General features: G+C 37.7%; 1 protein-coding gene across 7 annotated transcripts in view; it reads left to right on the top strand.

Annotated features, from left to right (window-relative positions):
• SCAPER (S-phase cyclin A associated protein in the ER) overlaps positions 1 to 23,249 on the top strand; it is a 428,719-nt gene that overhangs the window by 306,582 nt on the left and 98,888 nt on the right. For all 7 annotated transcript variants that reach the window (XR_014810514.1, XM_021099014.2, XM_021099012.2 and 4 more), the window contains one exon: positions 21,254 to 21,486. Coding sequence is in view for 6 of the 7 variants with exons in the window: in XM_021099014.2 (XP_020954673.1) it covers positions 21,254 to 21,486 (233 nt within the window). In the remaining variant the exon portion in view is untranslated. The remainder of the gene's footprint in view (positions 1 to 21,253; positions 21,487 to 23,249) is intronic.

The following is a 23,249-nucleotide window of genomic DNA, read 5'->3' as shown; positions in this document are numbered from 1 at the left end:
TGTGTTCCAGTTTCATTGATTTGCATGCAGCTGTCCAGATTTCCCAGCAATACTTGCTGAAAAGACTGTCTTTTTCCCATTTTATATTCTTGCCTCCTTTATCAAAGATTAATTGACCAAAGGTGTCTGGGTTTATTTCTGGATTCTCTATTGGAAGCTATACTAAAGCCATTGCCTTTGCCTCCACATCTTCTATTGGGCACCTTAAGACACTTAAACCAACATTTCTGAATTGAACTGACTTGCTTTCCTGGAGTGCCTTTCTAAGGCAAGAAGTCTCATCTAAGGTGTGGGATTGCAGATTAGACTATCCAGAAGGCTTTTTTAAACTCTGCAGTTTACATACAGTTTGATAGATATTTGATAGGTAGTTTTAGAAGAACAAATAAGCAACATAATTTTTATTTTTTAATTTTATTTATTTATTTTTCGTCTTTTTGTCTTTGCTAGGGCCACTCCCTTGGCATATGGAGGTTCCCAGGCTAGGGGTCTAATCGGAGATGTAGCCGCTGGCCTACATCACAGCCACAGCAACGCAGGATCCGAGCCGAGTCTGCAACCTACATCACAGCTAACAGCAACACCGAATCCTTAACCCACTGAACAAGGCCAGGGATTGAACCCGCAACCTCATGGTTCCTAGTCGGATTCATTAACCACTGATGGGAACTCCAAGCAACATAATTTTTTAAGCTACTTATTGTTGCCTATAGTTGGGAAAATCTGGCTTCTATCAGATTTTATACATCCTAAGATTAGCACTTTCATATTTTTCTGTTTCATTTTTACATGTGTTTTTGTCTAAGCTCCAAAAAATTAAGCTTTATTGTATTACTATCATTAGGCACTCTTTTATTTCCAGTAGAAAAGAAATGGCAGCTCATTGGCTGCTGGTCATACTTATCACCACTGTCTGTCACATCTAAGCATCTTAAAGAGCTGTCAGCATCCACTCTTTTCACTCCCATACCACACATTCACTTTCTACCCACTCTAGTTTGGCTTCTTCTCCCACCATTCCACCAGAGTGCTTTCACCCGGTTACCAGTGACTTCCATGTTGAAAATCTCCCCTCCTTTGGTTTGTGTAAAATCCCTCTCTGGACTTTCCTTCTAGTGAACCATTTTGCAAACGTTGATATTTCCTAGGATTCTCTTTCGAGTTTTTCCTTCTCCTCTCCATCAGGCTATACCATCTTCATGGACAGTTTTATGTTTATGGCTTCAATTATTGTCCATACACTGACAATTCCAAATCAGCATCTCCATACCCAATATCTGAAACTTAGCATGCCCCCAAAACTGGGCCTGTCTTCCCCTGCTTACTGTGAAATAACACTACTATCTAAGCCAGAAACCTAGGAAGTTTTAAAACCATACTTCACTTCACTCTTCTTCCTCCTCATTCCCTAAATATGCAATTAATCGGATTATTCTATGTGCCACATCATCTCTCATTTGCAGTAATATTGTATCCCTCTTCTGTGTCTTTAGTTTAATCTTTCTATAACAGCCTACACATTATGATGAGAGTCCTGTTTCTAAAATGAATCTTTCATTGGCTTACATCACCTTGAAGATTAAGAACCAAAATCCTTAATGAAGCATACTAATAATCACATTTCCTGCTGCTCTGGCTATACCCACTAACCTGCAGCTCCCTGAATGTCCATACTCTTTCAGGCATCCTTTTGCATACTCCCTACTGCCCCACACCACTGCCAGCCCACCAAGCTAAGTTCTCTTCCTGTGAGACTCAGCTCAGGAGTTACCTCCTCCAGTTTGCTTCTGCCTTCCTTCTGAGTTTATTTCTAGGGTCATATTTATGATATGGAATTCTAATTACAGTTTACTGACCTATGAAATTTGAAGCAGGACTCTGTCTTTATTTTCATCCATTGAGCTTATGGGTATGACATGTGGATGACATACATTTCCTTTTCCATATGAATGTATATACTTCTACTTCATGATCTACATTTAACTACTTCCTTAAACTGAAGGGATTCCTCCAGATCAGAATCTCCTTTCTATAAAGTAGGTAGCATGGCTCGGTGATTATCCATAACACCTCTCTCCTCACAATTTCTATTTAAACCTATCTAAAGAGATTAAACCAAAATTCAACTCCCATTTCTATATGTGCAAAATGTAAAAATACCTATGAGGAAATAGTGTGTACATGTATTACCCTAAAGTTCTACCTTTAAAACTTTAAGCAGTGCTTTGCAGCTTTTATTGAATATGAATCATATCTTTTGGGATAGCTGGTACAGTGGGGAAAAATGTTTAAATGATTCATTAGCATTGGATGAAGCCTGAATTTTCATTTACCTAATCATGGTCACTTGTCAAAGTACTGTGAAAAGTGGTAATAAAAATTCCCTCACACTTGTTTAGTGCTTTCTAATTTTCAAGCACTTTCACGTGTCATCTTGATTAATCCTCACTATGGTGTAGCAGTTTCAGACCTAGGCTTAGCAGTGAGACTGCCTGGATTGGAATCCTGACTCTGCCATAATTTATTATCTCTAAACCTGAGTTTTCTTGCCTGAAAACAAGAATAGCAATGCTGCTGTATGGGAATATTGTATAGATGAAATGAGGTAAATCGGGTGAGGCTCTTCACATGGTATCTCACATTGTTAAGTGCTAAGTATTAGCTGGTTTATTATCCCTACTACCTCTTTCACTACTTCCAGAAATAGTAAGACTCCCCCCTCCCCATGATAGTGGTGTCAGAAAGGGCCAATGGAATTCCAGGACTTAACCACCTTCCTCTAGTACCAAGTCCCACCTCCCTTAGAACCTTGCTGTGAGAACAAGCCCACCACCATCCTCCAGAGGCCACATGGGGAACAGTAACATCTATCTCTCCCTCTCCAAACTAGCAAACCTGTGTGGTATCAGTGGACAACTTAAATGAGGAACCCAAACTCCTATTGTCACCCAACAATGATGGGGCACCTTTCCCTCTGCCAAGTGTGTCAGTAAAGACCAAGCAGGAAACCTATACCTCTCTCCCCACCTGATAGTAATAAGGTGGCACCCTCTTCCCCAGACCAGCATGTTGTCAGAGAAGGCCTTTTAACATGCAAGATTTAAATAAGATCCAGAGTCTTATAATGTAATGCCCAATATGTCAAAGATAAAAATAAAAAATCACTCATCAGGAGCTCTTGTTGTGGCTCACCTGGTTAAGGACCCAACATTATCTCTGTGGGAATGCAAATTTGATCCCCGGCATCACTCAGTGGGTTAAGGATCCACCAGTGCCACATGGTACAGCATACATTGAAGGCGCGGCTCAGATCCATTGTTGCAGTGGCTGTGACATAGGCCTTGGCTGCAGCTCTGATTTGACCCCTAGACCTGGAACGTCCATATGCCACAGGTGTGGCCATAAAAAAAAGAAAAAAGACATTACTCACCATACAAAGAACCAGAAAAATCTGAATTAGAAAAGATAGCTAACAGATATTGTGATTATTCCACAGGATTTTTAATGCAGCCATCATAAAATTCAACATGCAATTACAATGTGCTTAAACAAATGAAAAATTAGAAAACTTTAGAAGAGAAATAAAAATATAGAGGTGAACCAAATGAAAATATTAGAACTGAAAGCTCTAATAACCAAAATTTTAAAACTCTGGATGTGTTCAACACAGAATAGGGAGGGAAGAGGAAAGAATCAGTGAATCTTCGAATGGAGCAATCCAAATTACCCAATCAGAATATAAGAGAGAAAATAGACTGAAAAAAAAATTAACAGTGCCTCAGGGACCTGATAGGTCTATAACAAAAGGTCAGATATTCATCTTATCAGACTCCCAGAAGGAGAGGACAGAGAAGAGAGGACTATAAAAGTATTTGAAGAAATAATGGCTGAAATTGTCCAAAATTTGGCAAAAGATAGCAATAAATAGGTTCAAAAAGTTAAAAAGGCCACAAACGGAATAAATAAAAATTAAAACAACTGACTTACATCTTAATATATCACTAATTACATTAAATATAAATAATTTACTTTATTTGTGACAAAAATGGAAACAACCAAAATGGTTTTTTTTACTAGGAAGTGGTTAAACTTTAGCACATTTATACCATAAAATACTATTGAGCAATAAAAAGTAATGAACTATTGATATACTCAATAGCTTGGTATATCTCAGGGGTATTAGGCTGAGTGAAAAAAGCCAGTCTCAAAAAGTCATATAGTAAATGATTCCAATTATATAACATTCTCAAAATGATAAAATTTTATATAAAGATGGAAAATGAATTATCAGTTGCTAGCATTGAAGAATAGGAGATGAGGAGGAGATATGGGTGACCATAAAGGAATGTTTTTGTGGTTAATAAATAGTTCTGTATCTCACTTGCCATGGCAATTACACTAGTTTGCATATGTGATAAATGGTATAGAACTAACTATACACAGACATCGCACCAATGTCAGTTTCCTGGATTTGATATCATACTATAGTTATATAAAATGTAATCATTAGGGGGAACTGGAAAGCATACATTAGAGCCACTCTATATTTTTATTTGCAGTTTCAGATTAATCTGTAATTATTTTAAATTAAAGAGTTTTAAAAAACATGCCAACTCCCCCAGCCAGAACTCATTTCTTCTTGCTTCATAATCCAACATTCTTTAAGCATCCTGCCTTGCTGCTTTGTGCTGCCTTAGGAATCATCTTAGGGCCTAATTAGATAGGCAGGCATATGTAGCCCAGCATCTCATTTATGATGAACATTTATTTTCCTCTTTGTACCTCCTTCCACTCCTGAGACTTCTGTCACAGCAAATGAAATATTCTTTTTCTGCTCTGTGTGACTTTTATTTAAGCTTTGTTGGTCTCTTGCCATTTACTAGGCTGTATTCCAGAAAGCCCTTTAAATGTCCACTAGAAATTAAATGACTTGAAAATACTTGATTCTTATGATCCAGCAATTCTACTTCTGGGTATGTATCCAAATAAAATAATTATCTCAAAGAGCTACCTACATGCTGCATTATACATAGTAATTAAGATATGGAATCAACCTGAGTGTCCATTGGCAAATGAGTGGATAAAGAAAATGTGATATGTAGATAGATAGACAGACAGACAGACTGAAATATTATTCAGACTTAAAAAAGAAGGAAATCCTATCATTTGTGGTAACATAGATGAACATCAGAGGATGTTATACAAAATGAAATAAACCAAGCATACAAAGACAAATACTACATAATCCATTTATACATGCAATCTTAAAAAGTCAAACTCAGAAGTGGAGAGTAGAATGGTGGTTACCAGGGACTGGGCTTGGGGGTAAATGAGATGTTGGTCAAAGGGTACAAAGTTATATTTGTCTAGGATAAGTAAATCTAGAGATTTAATGTACAGTGTATGGCTATAGTTAATAATACTATATTGAATACTGAAATATACTAAGAGATTTCAGGTGTTCTCATCACAAAAAAAAAGGTAACTATGTGAGGAGATGATACACTAACCATCTTGCCTCTAGTAATTTCACTCTGTATATGTATATCAGTTCATCATGTTGTATACCTTAAATTTAGACAGCTTTCATTTAGAAAGATGTGTATTTCTGGGATTAACACATTTACAATATAGTAAGTCAACTAACATAAGAATTACAATTACAATGTAATTACAACTTTAGAGTCAGAATAGAGATATGTACATAGCACCTTGATGGAATAGGGAAAAGAAAAAATAATATAAATGTTATTCCTTTATCTCTTGTCTTTTTGTCTTTTGTTGTTGTTGTTGTTGCTATTTCTTGGGCCGCTCCCGCGGCATATGGAGGTTCCCAGGCTAGGGGTTGAATCGGAGCTGTAGCCACCGGCCTACGCCAGAGCCACAGCAACGCAGGATCCGAGCCGCGTCTGCAACCTACACCACAGCTCACGGCAACGCCGGATCCTTAACCCACTGAGCAAGGGCAGGGACCGAACCCGCGACCTCATGGTTTCTAGTCGGATTCGTCAACCACTGCGCCACGACGGGAACTCCATGTTATTCCTTTAAAATTGTTCCAGACTAGTTGGCTTTGACCCTAAAATTCTCAGCAAATCCCTTGGAAGGAGGTCATCTTGTATATGGTTTTACTGTACTTTCTATTATTTTCCAACATTCCATGACCCAGAGGGAAGTTTTTCAGACTAAAATTATATATGTTAACTATGTGATTGCATTTTCATTTCTGTGTTATCTTGAATAACATAGAAAGTTGAGATTATCTTGAATATTCTCTAATGAAGTATGTGGATACAGATAAAAAAACAATGGGGATTAAAAAAAAAGTGTGGTTCTTAAAACTGGATCAAGAGGACTTTCAATCAAAAAATTTATAAAAAAAAAAAAAAGGAATTCCTGTTGTGGCTCAGTGGAAACAAATCTGGCTAGCATCCATGAGGACACAGAATTGATCCCTGACCTCACTCAGTGGGTTAAGGATCCAGCATTGCCATGAGCTATGGGATAGGTCGCAGATGTGGCTTGGATACCACATTGCTGTGGCTGTGCTGCAGCTCCAATTGGACCTTTCTGGCAACTTCCATATGCCACAGCTGCAGCCCTAAAAAAAAAAGAAGAAGATATTATATATTTTTAAAGGTTCAATATGGCAAGATATAACAATTATAAATGTTTGCATACCTAATGACAGACCATTAAAATATATGAAGCAAAAAGTGACAAAATTGAAAGGAGAAATAGGTAATTCTACAATAATAGTTGGAGGAATTCCCTTCGTGTTATAGTGGTTAATGAACCCACCTAGGACCCATGAGGATGCGGGTTTGATCCCTGGCCTCACTCAGTAGTTTAAGGATCCAGCATTGCCATGAGCTATGGTGTAGGTCACATATGCAGCTTGGATCCCTAGTTGTTGTGACTAAGGGGTAGGCCAGCAGCTGTAGCTCCAATTTGACCCCTAGCCTGGGAACCTCCATATGCCATGGGTACAGCCCTAAAAAAAGGGGAAAAAATACAATAATAGCTGAAGACTTCAGTATTCTAGTCACAATAATGGATAGATCAACCAGATAGAATGTAAGTAAGGAATAAAGAACTTAACATTTTGAACCAACTAGCCCTAACAGATATATACAGAGCATCTACCTAACAAAAGAATACGCATTCTTCTCAAGTACACATGGGGTATTGTCCAGGATAGACCATATATTAGGCCACAAAAAAGTCTCTCAATAGGTTTAAAAAAAGACAGATATTAATTATATCCTCTCTGAATACAGTGGGATGGAGTTAGAAATCAGTAACAAAGGAAAACTGGAAAATTCACAAATTTGTTAAAATTAAACAGCATATTTTTAAACAACCAGTGTATCAAAGAAGAATCGCAAAGGAAATTAGAAAATACTTAGAGGTGAATGCAATTGAAAAAAAAAAAAAGTTTAAAGAGAACCAACAGTGCACAAGTGTTCCAATTTCTCTATATTCTTGCCAAAGCTTTTGTTTTCTGACTTTTTTGTGCACTGTTGGTAGGAATATAAAATGGAAGAAAGCAGTTGTTTTTTTTTTTTAAGGACCTTATTCTTAAAAAAGCCTCAAAATAAAATTACCATATGATCCAGTAATTTCACTTCTGAGTATATGCCCCAAAGGTTTGAAATTAGAGTCTTAAAAAGGTATGTATATACCCATGTTCATAGCAGCATTAATCACAATAGATTAAAAATTATAAATACAGATATATGAATGTTGGTTGCCAGAGGCTCTGACAGGAAAAGAAGGAAGAGTTATTGTTTCATGGGTATAAAGTTTCACTTTTACAAGATGAAAAGAGTTAAAGGGATGGATGCTGGTGATGGTTGCAGAATAATATGAATGTATTTATTAGCATTGAACTGTGCCCTTAAAATGGTCAAGATGGTAAATTTTATGTGTATTTTAGCACTAATAAAGACAAAAATAAGTTAAGAGGGAGGATGCCTCTTGAAAAGTATTTACTATACCTTAGAAGGAGGTATATATAGCCCAGGCTCTGGAATCAGACTACCTAGATACAAATTCTAACTCCATAATTAGCTAATTTCTAATTTTCAACAAGTTTCTTCACTTCTCTAAAACTGTTTTTTCTTACCTATATAATATGGGGATAACAACAGTACCATTCTCAAAGAATTGTTTAAGTCTAAAAAAAAATCTATTAAGCACCTATAGTATGTAAGGAACTGAACGTTAGGTACTAGGGTTAGAACAGTGAATGAAATACATTTGTCGTAATCAACATAGAGCTAATATTTTACCAGGCATGAAAAAGAGTCATCATGAGATTGTGTTATTACTATTGTGATACGTGTCAAAAGAAGACATGCAAAAGTACTAGGAAAGCATCAGTAGGAACTAAATAAGTCAGGAGGTTCAAGAAAGACTCCTTGAAGAAGTGGTGTTTAAACTAAACCCTGAAGGATGGGTGATTATTAGCTAGGCAAAAAGGGGAGAGGAAGGGATGACCTATGCAGAGAGAATAGCCCCTAAGAAATCTCTGAGGTGGAGAAGAGCCTGTGGAATTCAGTGAACCAGAGGGAGGCCACTGAGCCTAGACCCTAGTGATCAGGAAATGAAGGGAGTCAGTTTAGGCAAATAGGTAGATTGGGGCTGGAACATGCTGGACTTTGTGGGTTAAGGATTCATGACTTTAATCATAAATGTACACTCTGGAGGGGTGTCAAATATGATCACATGTGCATAGGGACATATAAAATGGATTTCAAGAGGGCAAGTATGGATGCAGAGAGACCAATTAGATTATCAGAGTGGTCTGGAAGACAGATTATCATGATCTGGAAGACAGATTGTTTATTAGGATGTCCATGGAAATAGGGGAGTCAAGAAATATTCAGGATGTAGAATTGGTAGGACTTGGTAATAGATATGTAGGGTAAGAAGGATGAGACCAAGATTTCTGAATTTTGTTCTTAGATGAATGGTAGTACCATTATTTGAGACAGGAAAAATTAGAATAGGACAAGATTTATAATAGGAGAAGAGCCCCTTGTAGTTAAGGATGATTTTTTTGTTGTTGTTGATGGAATTTTGAATGGCAGCTTTGAGAAAAGAGACATTATTTGCCATAAAATGCCAAATAATTTATTAGGAATTTCCCACTTATGTGATAGGAAATCAGGTGTTCTACCTTCACAGATATTTACCACCTGTAAAGGTGTGGGCATGCATACATTTATATTTACACCTTGCCAACCCATTAGCCACAGTGGCTTCCATTTTACAAATAGCTTGGTTTGAATTTCCAAAAGAGTGGAAGCTGTTTCAGTAAGATGTGCCCCAGCATTGGGTTTCTTGGTCAGCTATGTACATTCAGAGCCTTTGGATTTAAGCCTTGTGTTGGTAGGAATCTGGCTATGAGAAAGCGAGCATATCACATTTGCACAAAACTGGAAGGGATAGGCAGTTTTTAGAGCGATAGAAGCAAAACTGATAAAGATCTCGATGGACTGGCATATAACTTGAAAAAAAAAATTGGCTATAGGGTGCAGGGTATGTGGTAACCTTACTTTATGTTGCATTGGTGGCACAGACCCAAGGTTGGAGGAGAAACCTGTAGGTTTTAAATGACTGTGAACTTAGAATGCCTGGAGTGAAACATGACTTCTGAAAAAAAACTAACATCACATCATATAGTTGAATGGTGTCTAGAACAAGAGAATGACAGTTGTCCTGCAGAGTAAAGAGTAACATGATGGGTAAAGAAAGTGTAACCATGCCATGTAAGAAACAAATGAAGAAACTAGGACTCAATATACATGTGAACTGTTTTTAAATTTCTGAATGGTTCTCCTAGGGAAAGGGGAACACTCCTATTCTCATTCTTTGATTCCACAAATATTTAGAAGTATTAACTAGATAGTAGGCACTGGAATTTCAGAGACAAATAGCTTACAGTCCAGTAAAAAAGATAGATAAGAGATATTTAAAATACATTGGGGGAGTTCCCACTGTGGCACAGCATGTTAAGGATTCAGCATTGTCTCCACAGAGGTGTGGGTTCAATCCCCAGCCCGTGCAGTGTGTTAAAGATACAGCATTGCCGCAACTGTGGCATACATCACAGCTGCAGCTCACATTCGACCCCTGGCCCAGGCATTTCCATATGCCATGGGTGTGACAAAAAAAAAGGTTAATGCTGCAATAAAGCAGAGCATGCACAGGGTGTTTGGGGACTTCCATAAGGGACGTGACTGATGTTGGCAGGTGGGGAAAGTGGAAGACAAACCCCATAGGCTGCAACAACTGAAATACAAATAAAAGGTGAAGAAGGAGCAGGATATTACATAGAGAAAGGGAGGAGCATGCAAAATTCCTTTCTTTTATTCACTTTACAAATTTATCCAGGGTGGCTATATACCATACATTTTTTTTAATTTTTAATGATTTTTATTTTTCCATTATAGTTGGTTTACAGTGTTCTGTCAATTTCTACTGTACAGCAAAGTGACCCAGTCACACATATATATATACATTCTTTTTCTCACATTATCCTCCATCATGTTACATCATAAGTGACTAGATATAGTTCCCTGTGCTATACAGCAAGATCTCATTGCTTATCCACTCCAAATGCAATAGTTTACATCTATTAACCCCATTCCCTCTCCCTTCCCCTTGGCAACCACAAGTCTGTTCTCTAAGTCCATGAGTTTCTTTTCTGTGGAAAGGTTCTTTCGTGTCGTATATTAGGTTCCAGATAGAAGTGGGATATGGTATTTGCCTTCCTCTTTGATTTACTTCACTTAGTATAAGAGTCTCTAGTTCCATCCATGTTGCTGCAAATGGCATTAGTTTGTTCTTTTTAATGGCTGAGTAGTGTTCCATTGTGTATATATACCACATCTTCTTTATCTAGTCATCTGTCAGTGGATATTACTGGAATACACCCTCACATCATGCACAAAAATAAACTCAGAAGGGCTGAAAGACTTAAACATAAGACAAGACACCATAAAACTCCTCGAAGAGAACATAGGCAAAACATTCTCTGACATCAACCTTACAAATGTTTTCTTAGGGCAGACTCCCAAGGCAACAGAAATAAAAGCAAAAAATAAACCAGTGGGGCCTAAACAAACTGACAAGCTTTTGCATAGCAAAGGAAACCATAAAAAAAAAAAAGACAACCTACGGAATGGGAGAAAATAGTTTCAAATGATGCAACTGGCAAGGGCTTAATCTCTAAAATATACAAACAACTTATACAACTCAATAGCAAAAACGCCCAATAGAAAAATGAAAAATTGAAAAAATTAAAAATTGAAAAACCCAATTGAAAAATGGACAAAAGACCTAAGTAGACATTTCTCCAAGACGATATACAGATGGCCAACAGGCATATGAAAAAAATGCTCAGCATCACTAATTATTAGAGAAATGCAAATCAAAACTACTGTAAGGTACCACCTCACACCTGTCAGAGTGGTCATTGTTAACAAGTTCATAAATAACAAATGCTGAAGAGGGTGTAGAAAAAAGCAAACCCTCCTACACTGTTGGTGGAAATATGGAAAACAGTATGGAGGTACTAAATATAGAACTACCATATGATCCAGCAATCCTACTCTAGGGCATAGATCCAGACAAAACTTTCCCTGAAAAAGATAGATGGCCCCGTATGTTCATTGCAGCACTATGCACAATAGCCAAGACATTTTTTGTTTTAAAAAAAATTTTTTTTAACTTGGACCTTTTGAGTAAGTTACCATAATAGGTTTGGCAGAGTTTTTTAATTGAAAATCAATACCTAGATGCGTTCAACAAGTATTTTTTAACATTGTCTACGTAGCCAGTGTTGTTTTAGATGTCAAGGACAGAATAGCAAACAGAGCAAATCTTGCTCTCATGATGCTTATGTTCTAGCTTGGGGAGAGAGGAAATGCATAATAGTTTAGAAGGTAACCATAGCAATGGAGAAGAATAAAGCTGAGTAAATAGAAAGGGAGAGTGATTTGAGGGGAGAACACAACTTTTTAAGAGGTCTGAAAAGCTTATGAATAAGGCAGCATTTGAATAGAGACTTAGAGGAAGAAGGGAAATGAGTCATGAGGATACCTAAGAGAAGAGTATTCAGGCAGAGGAAATAGCAGAGCAAGAGCAAGACAGATGGAGTATAATATATGAATTTAAGGAAGTAATTGCAGAAGTAGACAGATCAGGAAGGTCTTCTCTGGCCCATATTTGGTTTTGAACTGTAACTTTGCAAGAGATGAGAAGCCAGGGAATCTTTTGAGCAGAAGAATAATATGATTCAATATTAATAACAAAGATATTTCCAAACATCATGACCATTAAGGCATGCCCTATAGAGTTTACTGAAGTTGTATTATTTAGTATATTAGCTGCATAAAATATATAGGGTCCAAGAAGGCATACATATATTTAAAAGGATAGTGATAAATTGGAATAAAATGCAATGTCTTCTTAAATATTGTTTGTGGAATTTTATTTTATTTTATTTTATTGTCTTTTTTTTGTCTTTTTTTTTTTTTTTTTTTTTTTTTTTGCCTTTTTTTGCCATTTCTTGGGCCGCTTCCATTGCATATGGAGGTTCCCAGGCTAGGGGTTGAATCAGAGCTGTAGCTGCCGGCCTACACCACAGCTACAGCAACATGGGATCTGAGCCGCGTCTGCAGGCTACACCACAGCTCATGACAACGCCGGATCCTTAACCCACTGAGCAAGGCCAGGGATCGAACCTGCAACCTCATGGTTCTTAGTCAGATTTGTTAACCACTGAGCCACGACGGGAACTCCCTGTTTGTGGAATTTTAAAAAGATAGTGTTGAAAAACTTTTAGCCATTCCTATGTAATTTCTTTTCATACTTTCATGGCAAGTAATCATCAGGATAAATATCTTTCATGAGTTCTATTTTTATACATAATACAACATGAGAATAGACGTCTTATATTAATGGTGGGAAAGGCGGTTGTATGTTGGAAGACAATGATGCTGGAGCCCTTCCACATTTTTTGGCCTTTTTAACTATACACCCTGACATTGATTTGACAGGAGCTTTCTAAACAATCCCCTATTGGTTCTCAGTGAACTTAATTCATATTCTGACCATTGTGAACACACTGTACAACTTAAAACCCAAGTCACAATACCGAAAATTAGTTGGATAGAATTACCACTTATTACCAAGTTAATTTTCTGTCTCATGGAATCATGTTACAGAAGGATAGTTTTATACTACTAATAAAAACATCTTTCTATATTGCAAAAAAAGAATGTAGGAAGATTTTTTTGAAATCACTTTGGTAGTGAGAGATAGTGGGGGGAAAAGAATATGACCTTGTCTTTTAAAAGTAATGGACTTGGAGAAGAGACTTGTGGCTGCCTGATGGGAGGGGGAGGGAGTGGGAGGGATCGGGAGCTTGGGCTTATCAGACACAACTTAGAATAGATTTACAAGGAGATCCTGCTGAATAGCATTGAGAACTATGTCTAGATACTCATGTTGCAACAGAAGAAAGGCTGGGGGAAAAATGTAATTGTAATGTATACATGTAAGGATAACCTGACCTCCTTGCTGTACAGTGGGAAAATAAAAAAAATTAAAAATAAATAAATAAATAAATAAAAGTAATAATGACTTTTAATTTAATTTTGCTAAAACATTTTGCCTCAGGGCTTTGCCCTATAAATATTTGGTTTCTCCTTGGAGTTCTTATTCAAGCCTTGATGGGTCTTTATTCTCAAGAAAGTCTCTCCTTTAGATCATGATTTCCTCAAATACAAAATGAAAAAGCTTTATTTGGGGTTTCTTTTTGGATCTGAAACTATATGAAATATCTGCAGGTTTTAAGAAGGCCAAGGTATTTCGGTTTTTTGTTTTGTTTTGTTTTTTTGAGAGGAAGGGGAAATTTTATAATAAGAATGTATACGTGAAATCAACTTATAGTTTGCTGCCACTGTAAGAATAAGATAATGACCACACCACTGCATTCTAAAAAATATAGTAAAGGAAATACTTTGCACCCATTGAAGAGAAATTGTAGTTAGATTTCTGCCTCAAAAGTGACAAATTGAGAAGAGCCAAAAGCTACATAGCTGTTTTTTCCCAGGCCAGCCCTGGTACATACCAGCAGGTGGTAGTTACAAGCACTGGTGTATGCTAGGAAGGTAACCTTCCCCCACTCTCCACAGACCACCCACCCCAGGATGGAATGTGTTCCAGACTCAGGTAAGCCAGGTGTGCAGGAGACCAAAGCAATGAGCAGGGGGGAGGGGAGGATGTTTCTTGCACACCTCTCCTAAAGGGCAGGCCCCTCAACTTGTAATATACCCTTGGCCTAGCAGCTGTGCTGGAAGGAAGTTCAAACTCAAGTGTTGGTCTGTAAGCATATGCACAGAACTCTTATGTATGCATTTCATCCACTGAGTGCTCCAAAAGAATAGACTGCTAACGAGTTACTTTACCTCTGGCAAGAAACAGTGATACCCAACTAGACAAAAGACAAAAGTACAGAGTACTGCTCTGAATAGAATATCCTTTACAGCATAGATACCCTCTCCTTAAAGTTTTTCTTTATCAAATCTCATTTTTGAAGACTAGAAAGAACCTTTTGTCTAATGAAGATAAGCCTCTTCTTACCTTAATTCAGGTAAATTTGAAATTCTTTCCTAGGTGAAACATCAGTTTCCTATTAAAACATTGTGGTAAAATTATTTTAAACCAGCAAAAGAAAAATCTATTTAGAAGGATGGGGGGAATTTCTGTGACCATTTGAATAAAATGATATCCTGATGAGACAAACAAAAAAAAGGCTTCACCAAAGGTTTCAAGCAAAAAGAAAACTCTGTTCTCAGCAGTGAAAGGATCAATACTAAATGAGAAAATTGAGGGAAAAAACAAATTCTTTGGGGGGATATGATGAGGTGATTGAATTAAATGTGAGGCTTAGACTGTTGGAAGATAGGAAATCATGGTAAGAAAACAAAAGACTTCAGAACAGTGAGGGCCATTATACCGAGGTCTCAGGTCCTGGTATTCACAGTGAGCCTAACAAGGGGGGGCTTGGCTCCTGAAGGCCACAAGGGTTCTTCATATAATTGCCAGATTGTTAGAGACGTTTTTCAATTTCTGTTTACCCTTTGAGAAACTGCCAAAATACTGTTTCTAAAATTAAGCAGAAAGCCCCAGTGAAATAAAAGAAAAATCAAAAGTTGTCGGCTATGGACAGAGAATATAAGAGTAGTATAAAAATATATCTGACTTACTTTACATTGAGCTTATTTTTGGAGGGCTGATGAAGAAGAGACATTTGGTCCTTGAACAACATTTATAGTTTCTGAATAATAAGCTCACTATATTTCACCCAGAATTACTCCAACAACCTTTAAATAAAATATTTTTATACCCTTTGGTCAAGAATAAAGTTCTATGGAATTGTTTTTGATGGAAGAGACATCAGAAAGGTAGTGTTTTTGGCCCATGACCAATTTTTCACCTTCCTCCACTAGAAACAGTTTCTCCAGAATCCTCAGTAAAAGAGTCAGTGGGAGGAGGTTGGTATGGAATAAGACAAAGCACATGGGCTTTGGAGTCTGATAAAACCAGGTTCAAGTTCCAGCTCTTCTGTTAGCTAGCTGAGAAACTTGGTTATGTTGCTTGCAATCTGTGAACTTTGCTATATTAATCTGCAAATATTAAATGTGATGATATAAGGAAAATGCTTAAGTACCTAGCATAGTAGAAAAACCTGGCAAATGTTAGTTTGCATCCTTTTTTTTTCTCTGCCCTCCTCAAATAAGTATGGCTCATAATTTACCCTGTTCTTGATAATCTTAAGGTTGTAATTTTATACATAAGCAGTTATACTGATTTGTAGTAAGTAATAATTTCAGAGCAAATGAAGATGAATGAGTCTAATAAAATGACATGATTCTCACATTGTAGTGCCTTTAGCACTCTTATATTTGTTTTTTTCTTGTGCGTCTAGAATTAATGTCACATTTTACTACTATCTACCCCTATGATGATCACCAGTTTTCTTTTTTATACTGTTCTTTCCGTTCTGCTGTAAATCAGTAAACCATAGCTTGTTATAGTTATTTGTAAAATCGGAATCAACAGGATCTAAATGACTTTTAGAGTAGGCAGAGCATCATCTATTGCCTTGACCATGGACGTAATAGGTGTTCAAGTATTAGATGAGCAGGCGATTAAATAAATAACATTAATTTTGGTATCTTAGAACTCTTTTTGATTTCTTTGTAATTCTCAATTTTTTTTTCTTTTTAGGGCCATAAGTGCAGCATATAGAGGTTCCCAGGCTAGGGGTCTAATCAGAGCCCATAGCTCCCGGCCTATACCATAGCCACAGCAACCCCAGTTCCAAGCTGCATCTGCGACTTACACCACAGCTCACAGCGACACCAGATCTTTAACCCACTGAGTGAGGCCAGGGCTCCAACCTGAAACCTCATGGTTCCTAGTTGGATTCATTTCCGCTGTGCCATGATAGGAACTCCTCAATTGTATTCTTTTTTTTTTTTTTTTTTTTTTTTGTCTTTTTGTCTTTTTGTCTTTTGTTGTTGTTGTTGCTATTTCTTGGGCCGCTCCCGCGGCATATGGAGGTTCCCAGGCTAGGAGTTGAATCGGAGCTGCAGCCACCAGCCTACACCAGAGCCACAGCAACGCGGGATCCGAGCTACGTCTGCAACCTACACCACAGCTCACGGCAACGCCGGATCGCTAACCCACTGAGCAAGGGCAGGGACCGAACCCGCAACCTCATGGTTCCTAGTCGGATTCGTTAACCACTGTGCCACGACGGGAACTCCCTCAATTGTATTCTTAAAAGATGCAATTACTGGATAAAATACTTCTAGGTAAGTGAAAGATTGCTGAATGCAAATGTGTAGTGTTTTATTTGAAATGATATCAGTACAACGTTTTTGAAAAGAAAGGAATGTGAAAATTCATAATGTATGAAGAACACTGACATTACCCAGAAACGTGTGTCTCATATTTTTTCCGTAGTTTTTAAAAGAAAATGAAAGTTACATCTTCATTTTTGGCCCATGACCAATTTACTTTAAAATTGATTTACTTTAAAATGTGACCAGTAAAGCACACAAGTTACATTCTCTGTTTGGAAGTCCCCACTAATATTACAGTAAATAGATAAACAGATAAAAGTTCTATTCCCCAAAGACAGAAATGGAAGAAGAAAGTAAATAATTTTTAATCTGGAAACAGTTACCTAAAAGCTCAAACATTAATTACCAAGAGGAAAAATCCCAGAAGAAAATCTGTGCCACATAATCTTAAAGGCTCAAAAATTAAAGTTCCCAAGTATCTCAGAAAATGAGGATACAGGAGTTCCCGTCGTGGCACAGTGGTTAACGAATCCGACTAGGAACCATGAGGTTGCGGGTTCGGTCCCTGCCCTTGCTCAGTGGGTTAACGATCCGGCGTTGCCGTGAGCTGTGGTGTAGGTTGCAGACGTAGCTCGGATCCCGTGTTGCTGTGGCTCTGGTGTAGGCTAGTGGCTGCAGCTCCGATTCGACCTCTAGCCTGGGAACCTCCATATGCCGCGGGAGCGGCCCAAGAAATAGCAAAAAAAAGACACAAAAAAAAAAAAAGAAAAAAAGAAAAAAGAAAATGAGGATACAGGTGGAGCTGAAAAGAGGAGGATTGGTTGAAAGTATAAATAAGAGGCAGTTCAGGAGTTCCCTGGTGGTGCAGTGGGTTAAGGATCTGGCATTGTCAGTGCTGTGGCTTGAGTCACTGCTGTGGCACAGGATCTATCCCTGGCCCCAGAACTTCTGCATGCTACAAGTGAGGCCAAATAAATAAGGGGCAGCTCAGATGCCGTAGATCCCATCTTCTATATGTACGGTTAAGTGAATGTCCTCCCTTACCCCAAACACTGGCAGAAGACAACAAATTGAGCCAAAGTCACTCAGTACATGAAACACCTGGTACATTCATATAGAAAGCATTAAAAAAAAAAAAGATTAAGTTAAAATCTGTTCATTAAACCCTGAGCCATTCAGCCCCTTCTGTGAATCTCTGAGAAAATGAGTAGGCCATAGTATATATTCTAGGCTTAGAGTTAAAAGATTCATTCTTGTAAAACTAGCTTTCCCAGGAGAATAGAGCAGATAGCTGGGACTCCCCAGTAAAAGCTAGGTCTCAGCTTAGTCATCCAAATTGAAACCCCTCACACAGAGTATGTATCTAGCTTGTGATTGGATCTTAGTTGTGAAACACTGATTGATCTATCCATGCATCAGTGTTAAATATGAACAGAAATCTCTAAATTACCACATATTGTGGAAAGCCTACAACATAAAATACAAAGAAAGAACTCAAAACAATAGACCATGCAGGAAACAAAAGAAATCTTTAAAAAGTATAATTTTACAGAGATGAGAAAATATTACACCCACAAAACAAAAACAAGATATTGTTAAAAATGAATACGCAAGGATTCCAAAAGGGCTCCTGAAAATTAAGAATATAATTGATTGGAGTTCCTGTCGTGGCGCAGAGGTTAACGAATCCGACTAGGAACCATGAGGTTGCGGGTTCGATCCCTGCCCTTGCTCAGTGGGTCAAGGTTCCGGCGTTGCCGTGAGCTGTGGTGTAGGTCACAGACGCGGCTCGGATCCTGCGTTGCTGTGGCTCTGGCGTAGGCTGGCAGCTATAGCTCCGATTCGACCCCTAGCCCGGGAACCTCCATATGCCGCAGGAGCGGCCCAAGAAATGGCAAAAAGACAAAAAAAAAAAAAAAAAAAAAAAAAAAAAAAGAATATAATTGATGAATATATAATGAAAAATTCAGCAGAAGGACTGGAGAATAAAGTTAAGGAAATTGCCTAAGCAGTAGAACAAAATAAAAAAAATATGAAAAACAGAAAAATACAGGAAAATTTGATGGCGTTCCCACTGTGGTATAATGGAATCAGCATTATCTCTGGAGTGCTGGGATACAGGTTTGATCCCTGGCCTCTTGGCACAATGGGTTAAAGATCTGGCATAGCAAATGCAACTTGGATCTGATCCCTGGCCTAGGAACTCCATATGCTCCGGGGCAGCCAAAAAAGTAAAAAAACAAACAAGCAAAAACTTGAGACTCAGTTCAGGACCAAAATTCAATAGAGAAAATAAATAAGGGGAAATTAGCAATCAATTAGTACAAGAAATATCTTCAGAAGTCATGAAACACATGACTTTCAGATTGGAAAGACTGCTGAGTTTTTGCACAAAAAATGAAGGAAGACCTGTACCAAGACACAAGAAATCAGAAATAAGAAGTTCTTACAAGTTTTCAGAAAGGACAAAATAGGCCATGTACAAAAGCATTAGGGATTAAATTGGATTTCTTAAGAACAGTGTTCAAAGTAGAAGAAATGGAGCAGTTCTTCAAAAATCTGAAAGAAAATTAGCTCCAACCAAGAATTCTATATGCAGCCAAACTATCAGTCAAGTATAATGATGAAATAAAGATATTTTCACAAGGTCTCAAATTTTTTCTTCCACACACCCTTTCTTAGGAAGTTGTTGGAATATATCCTGCAACAAAATGAGAAAATTACATGGGATGGAGTCCAAGAAATAAAAGACTCTAACTCAGAGAAGGGGTACAAGGAATTCTTATGAAGATGAAGGGCAGTCTCAAAGTGAATCTGTGTAGTAGGCCTAGAGAGCAACCAGTCTGGATTAGAGCAGGAGGATGGTGGTTTCAGGAAGATTGTCTCCATTGGGGGCAAAAGTGTAGGTTGGGATACCACGTTACTGTGACTGTGGTGTAGGCCAGCAGCTGTAGCTCCAGTTCGACCCTTAGCCTGGGAACTTCCATATGTCAAAGGTATGGCCCTAAAAAGGAAAAAGAAAGAAAGAGAATATTTGTTCATATTTTTAAAGCTCTCCCTTTTGAATCCAAATTATCATTTATTCCTCTTTCAATAGAATTGGCGCCGGTAGAGTGAGAATGAGACAAAGGCTACTATTACTTAAGTTAAATGCATTTGTGAAGTGTAATGATTTACCAAGTGATTTCCCATTCACCATCTTATTTGAACTTCATAGTAGTCCTAACAGGTAGACAGATACAGAAGCAAAGGCTGAAAATAGGAAATATTTATGTTAAACCACGTGACCTGCTAGAGGAGAAACTGGAGCTTGAATGCACTGCCATCTGATTCCAAATCCTGACTTCCTTCCTCCCCACCTTTAACTTACTGTCTCTGCCCCTTTCTTGGTAGCAAGGCCTTCAAGGGCCCCTCTGCTCCATGGGAAGTGGTAACCCTTATGTAGCCAGCATCATAGGCCAAGGCATAGTGCTCCCAGCCTGGTGACTACATATCTAGCCAGTATGTAATCTAGTCATCTTTCTCTGAGAGCTGACATTCATACATAGTAGCATTTACTCCTGGAAATGGTAGGAATATTGGTAAGAGTAGCAACTGCAGTAACAGATGACACTTTTGTGGGACTTACCTATGTGCTAGACCTTGTTGTAAGAATTTACGTATAATGATTCATTAGGTACTATGACTACTGTCACTTAACAGTTGAGAAAACAGACACAGAAAGGTTAAGGAACATTTCTAATATCTTATAGCTATAGAGCCCAGGTTCTGACTCTTTGGCCAACTTTTAACAAGTACATCACTTCCTGTAAACTATAAATAAACATAGCCAAATATGACCTTTTGTATTAAGAAAACCATTTTGTAGTAAGAAATGCAAATTTTACCCTAATAGAGGAATCTAGATTAGATATTTTAAAAATTCACTTTGAGAAATAATGCTATCAGTTTACCAATTGGTTCATTTTCTGAGTTTATATAAAATTTTAATATACTTTATTTAACTGAATAAATAATATTTATTGAGTGCTTATTATATGCCTGGGCATGAGCTAAGCATTTTATATGTATTCACTCATTGAATCCTTACAAGAACCCTTTGTTATAGGTAATGTCATTATCCCTGTTTGATAAATGAAAAAATTGAAGCTTGGAAGTAGCAACCTGCCCAGGATCACCCAGCTCGCAGGGGCAAAGCTGGAATTTGAACTCAGCAGTCTGACTTTGAAACTAATACTCAAACATGCAAATAGCCACCTCTAGAAGTTCAAAATTATTTATGATTCCAGACATTTTATATATCATCTCTTGTTCATTTTTTGGTAGTTTTATTGAAACACAATTACTGTATTTTTTTCCATCAGGTTTATGTTCCAGATGAAAATAATGCTATTTTGGGAAGAAATACAAATAAGCAAGTTTTCGAAGGCTTGACAACTGGACTTCTCAAAGTCAGTGCTGTGGTTTTTGGCTGCCTGATTGCTCATCGACCAGATGGAAACAGCCAGCCAACTACACCAAAAATATCAACACAGGAAATGAAAAACAAACCCTCCCAAGGTGATGCCTTTAACAGTCGAGTTCAGGACCTCATCAGGTAAATTTCTAGATTTCTTAAAACTTTCTCTTTAAAAAAATAATGTTAAAATAATTTAAATCTCAGGGTTCATGTGATGGCAATGGTTCTTACAACACCATCCACAAATTCCTGGTAGAAAATATACCACATTTTGTAAAGAAAGTGAAAATCCTATTAATAAAAAGCAGTATCATTAGAGTTCATCTGTCATTCTTAAATTTAGGTGTTTGATATTAAAATATGTAGTATCCAAGCTTTTATAACTTTTTTGCAGTCACCTCTTTCCAACTCAGAAAATTTCGAAGAATCCTCCTATCTCAGCTCATCTCTGGTGGTAAATTTGGTTTAGATTTAAAGCAATAATAATAGCTATCGTTTATGGAGCACCTATTATGTGTAATGTATTGTAGTAAAAAGCTTTACAGTCCTCTAAGTGTAGGATTTCTAATCCAGACTTTGTAGGTGAGGAAATTGCTCAGAGAGGTTAAGTGCTTTGCCCAGAGTTATGTAATGAATAAGTTTAAAAGTTAAGGAGAGTTGAGACTAGAACTCAGGTCTAGTTGGAATCCCAACACCTATATGTTTTTCTACCACACAAATGTAGCAATTCCTGACACCTGTTTAAGGTCACCCCTGCTTCCTTATAAGGTCACCTTTTCTCCAGGGAAATTTATTCCTTTTTCCCTTATGAATCTGGAATCAGGTAGGACATTTAATTTCCCGACAGGGTTCCATCTGGTGTTAATCAGTTACCTGTCCCACCTATCAGAAACTCCTCTGTGATCTGCACTCATCTCTGACTTCCAAAACCCACACAATTTGTTACTCTCTGCAGCTTATAGTAGGTTAATAGGAGAAAAAGAATGCCTTTTTCTGTATGTGCTTCTTTCACAGTTCATAAATTTCCTCTGTTCTCTTTTAGTGCTTTCTTGGAAACAGTTGTTTCATTCAGTATCTTTCTTACCCTTGATTACTTTGTTAACTTGTCCCTTCCATCTGCCTGCCCTCTTTCCCCAAGCATATTTATTGCTGGAAAGTACTAGGCCCTTTGGGTCCACAACCGTTTATCACATAGCATTTGACTTTTACTCTCCCTGGCCTTTCTCTCAGTTGCTTGATCCCATTCAATTTCCCCATGTCCTTTTGGTCATTGTAGAGCCTAGCCCTCTCTGCTAATGAAGGCCATTCAGTCCCAGCATTGTCCCCTGGGCTACTGTATGATGCAGCAACTCTACATTCTGGTCATCCAGGCAACTTAGCCAAATGCCTCAGCTGCGATGAGGTGGAAGGCCTGGCCAAATGCTTCAGTGCAATTCCAGTGGACCTTCCAGAAGAAAGCACATATGTTTTCACATACATTATTATAGATACCAGATCCTTCATAAAGGAAGAAGGTATTGGAGGGGAAAAAATAACAGTGGTAATCTGCCAAACCAAATAACTCATGTAACTTAAAAAGGATGATTGACAGTTACAGTATTCAGAACAAAACCGTGCTACTCTATCTGACTTGAATTGCTTTTGGTAGATATTATTTTCTTGTAGATAATGCATTCTTAGTTGGCTTGATGATGCTTCTATATATAGAACCACAAGCCTTATTTCAAATAAGCCTTGTGAAGCAAACAGAACATGGGTAATTATTTTCATGCTTTCTTTCTCACCTTCTCCGATGTGAACTGACAGGAAATCTTACTCCACTCCCTGCTATAACCTGGGCATTTTTTGTCAGTTAATATCTCTAGCGTGTAAAGTTGGGTGGAAAGAGTTCCAGCATGGTC

This window comes from Sus scrofa, chromosome 7, assembly GCF_054392235.1.
Source record: "Sus scrofa isolate SSC_HxYL_T2T_F1_AM1 chromosome 7, Sscrofa_HxYL_maternal_Yorkshire_Landrace_v2.0, whole genome shotgun sequence".
Taxonomy (NCBI): domain Eukaryota; kingdom Metazoa; phylum Chordata; class Mammalia; order Artiodactyla; family Suidae; genus Sus; species Sus scrofa.
Note: the sequence above shows the minus strand (reverse complement) of the source record. Positions and strands in the feature narration are given on the sequence as shown.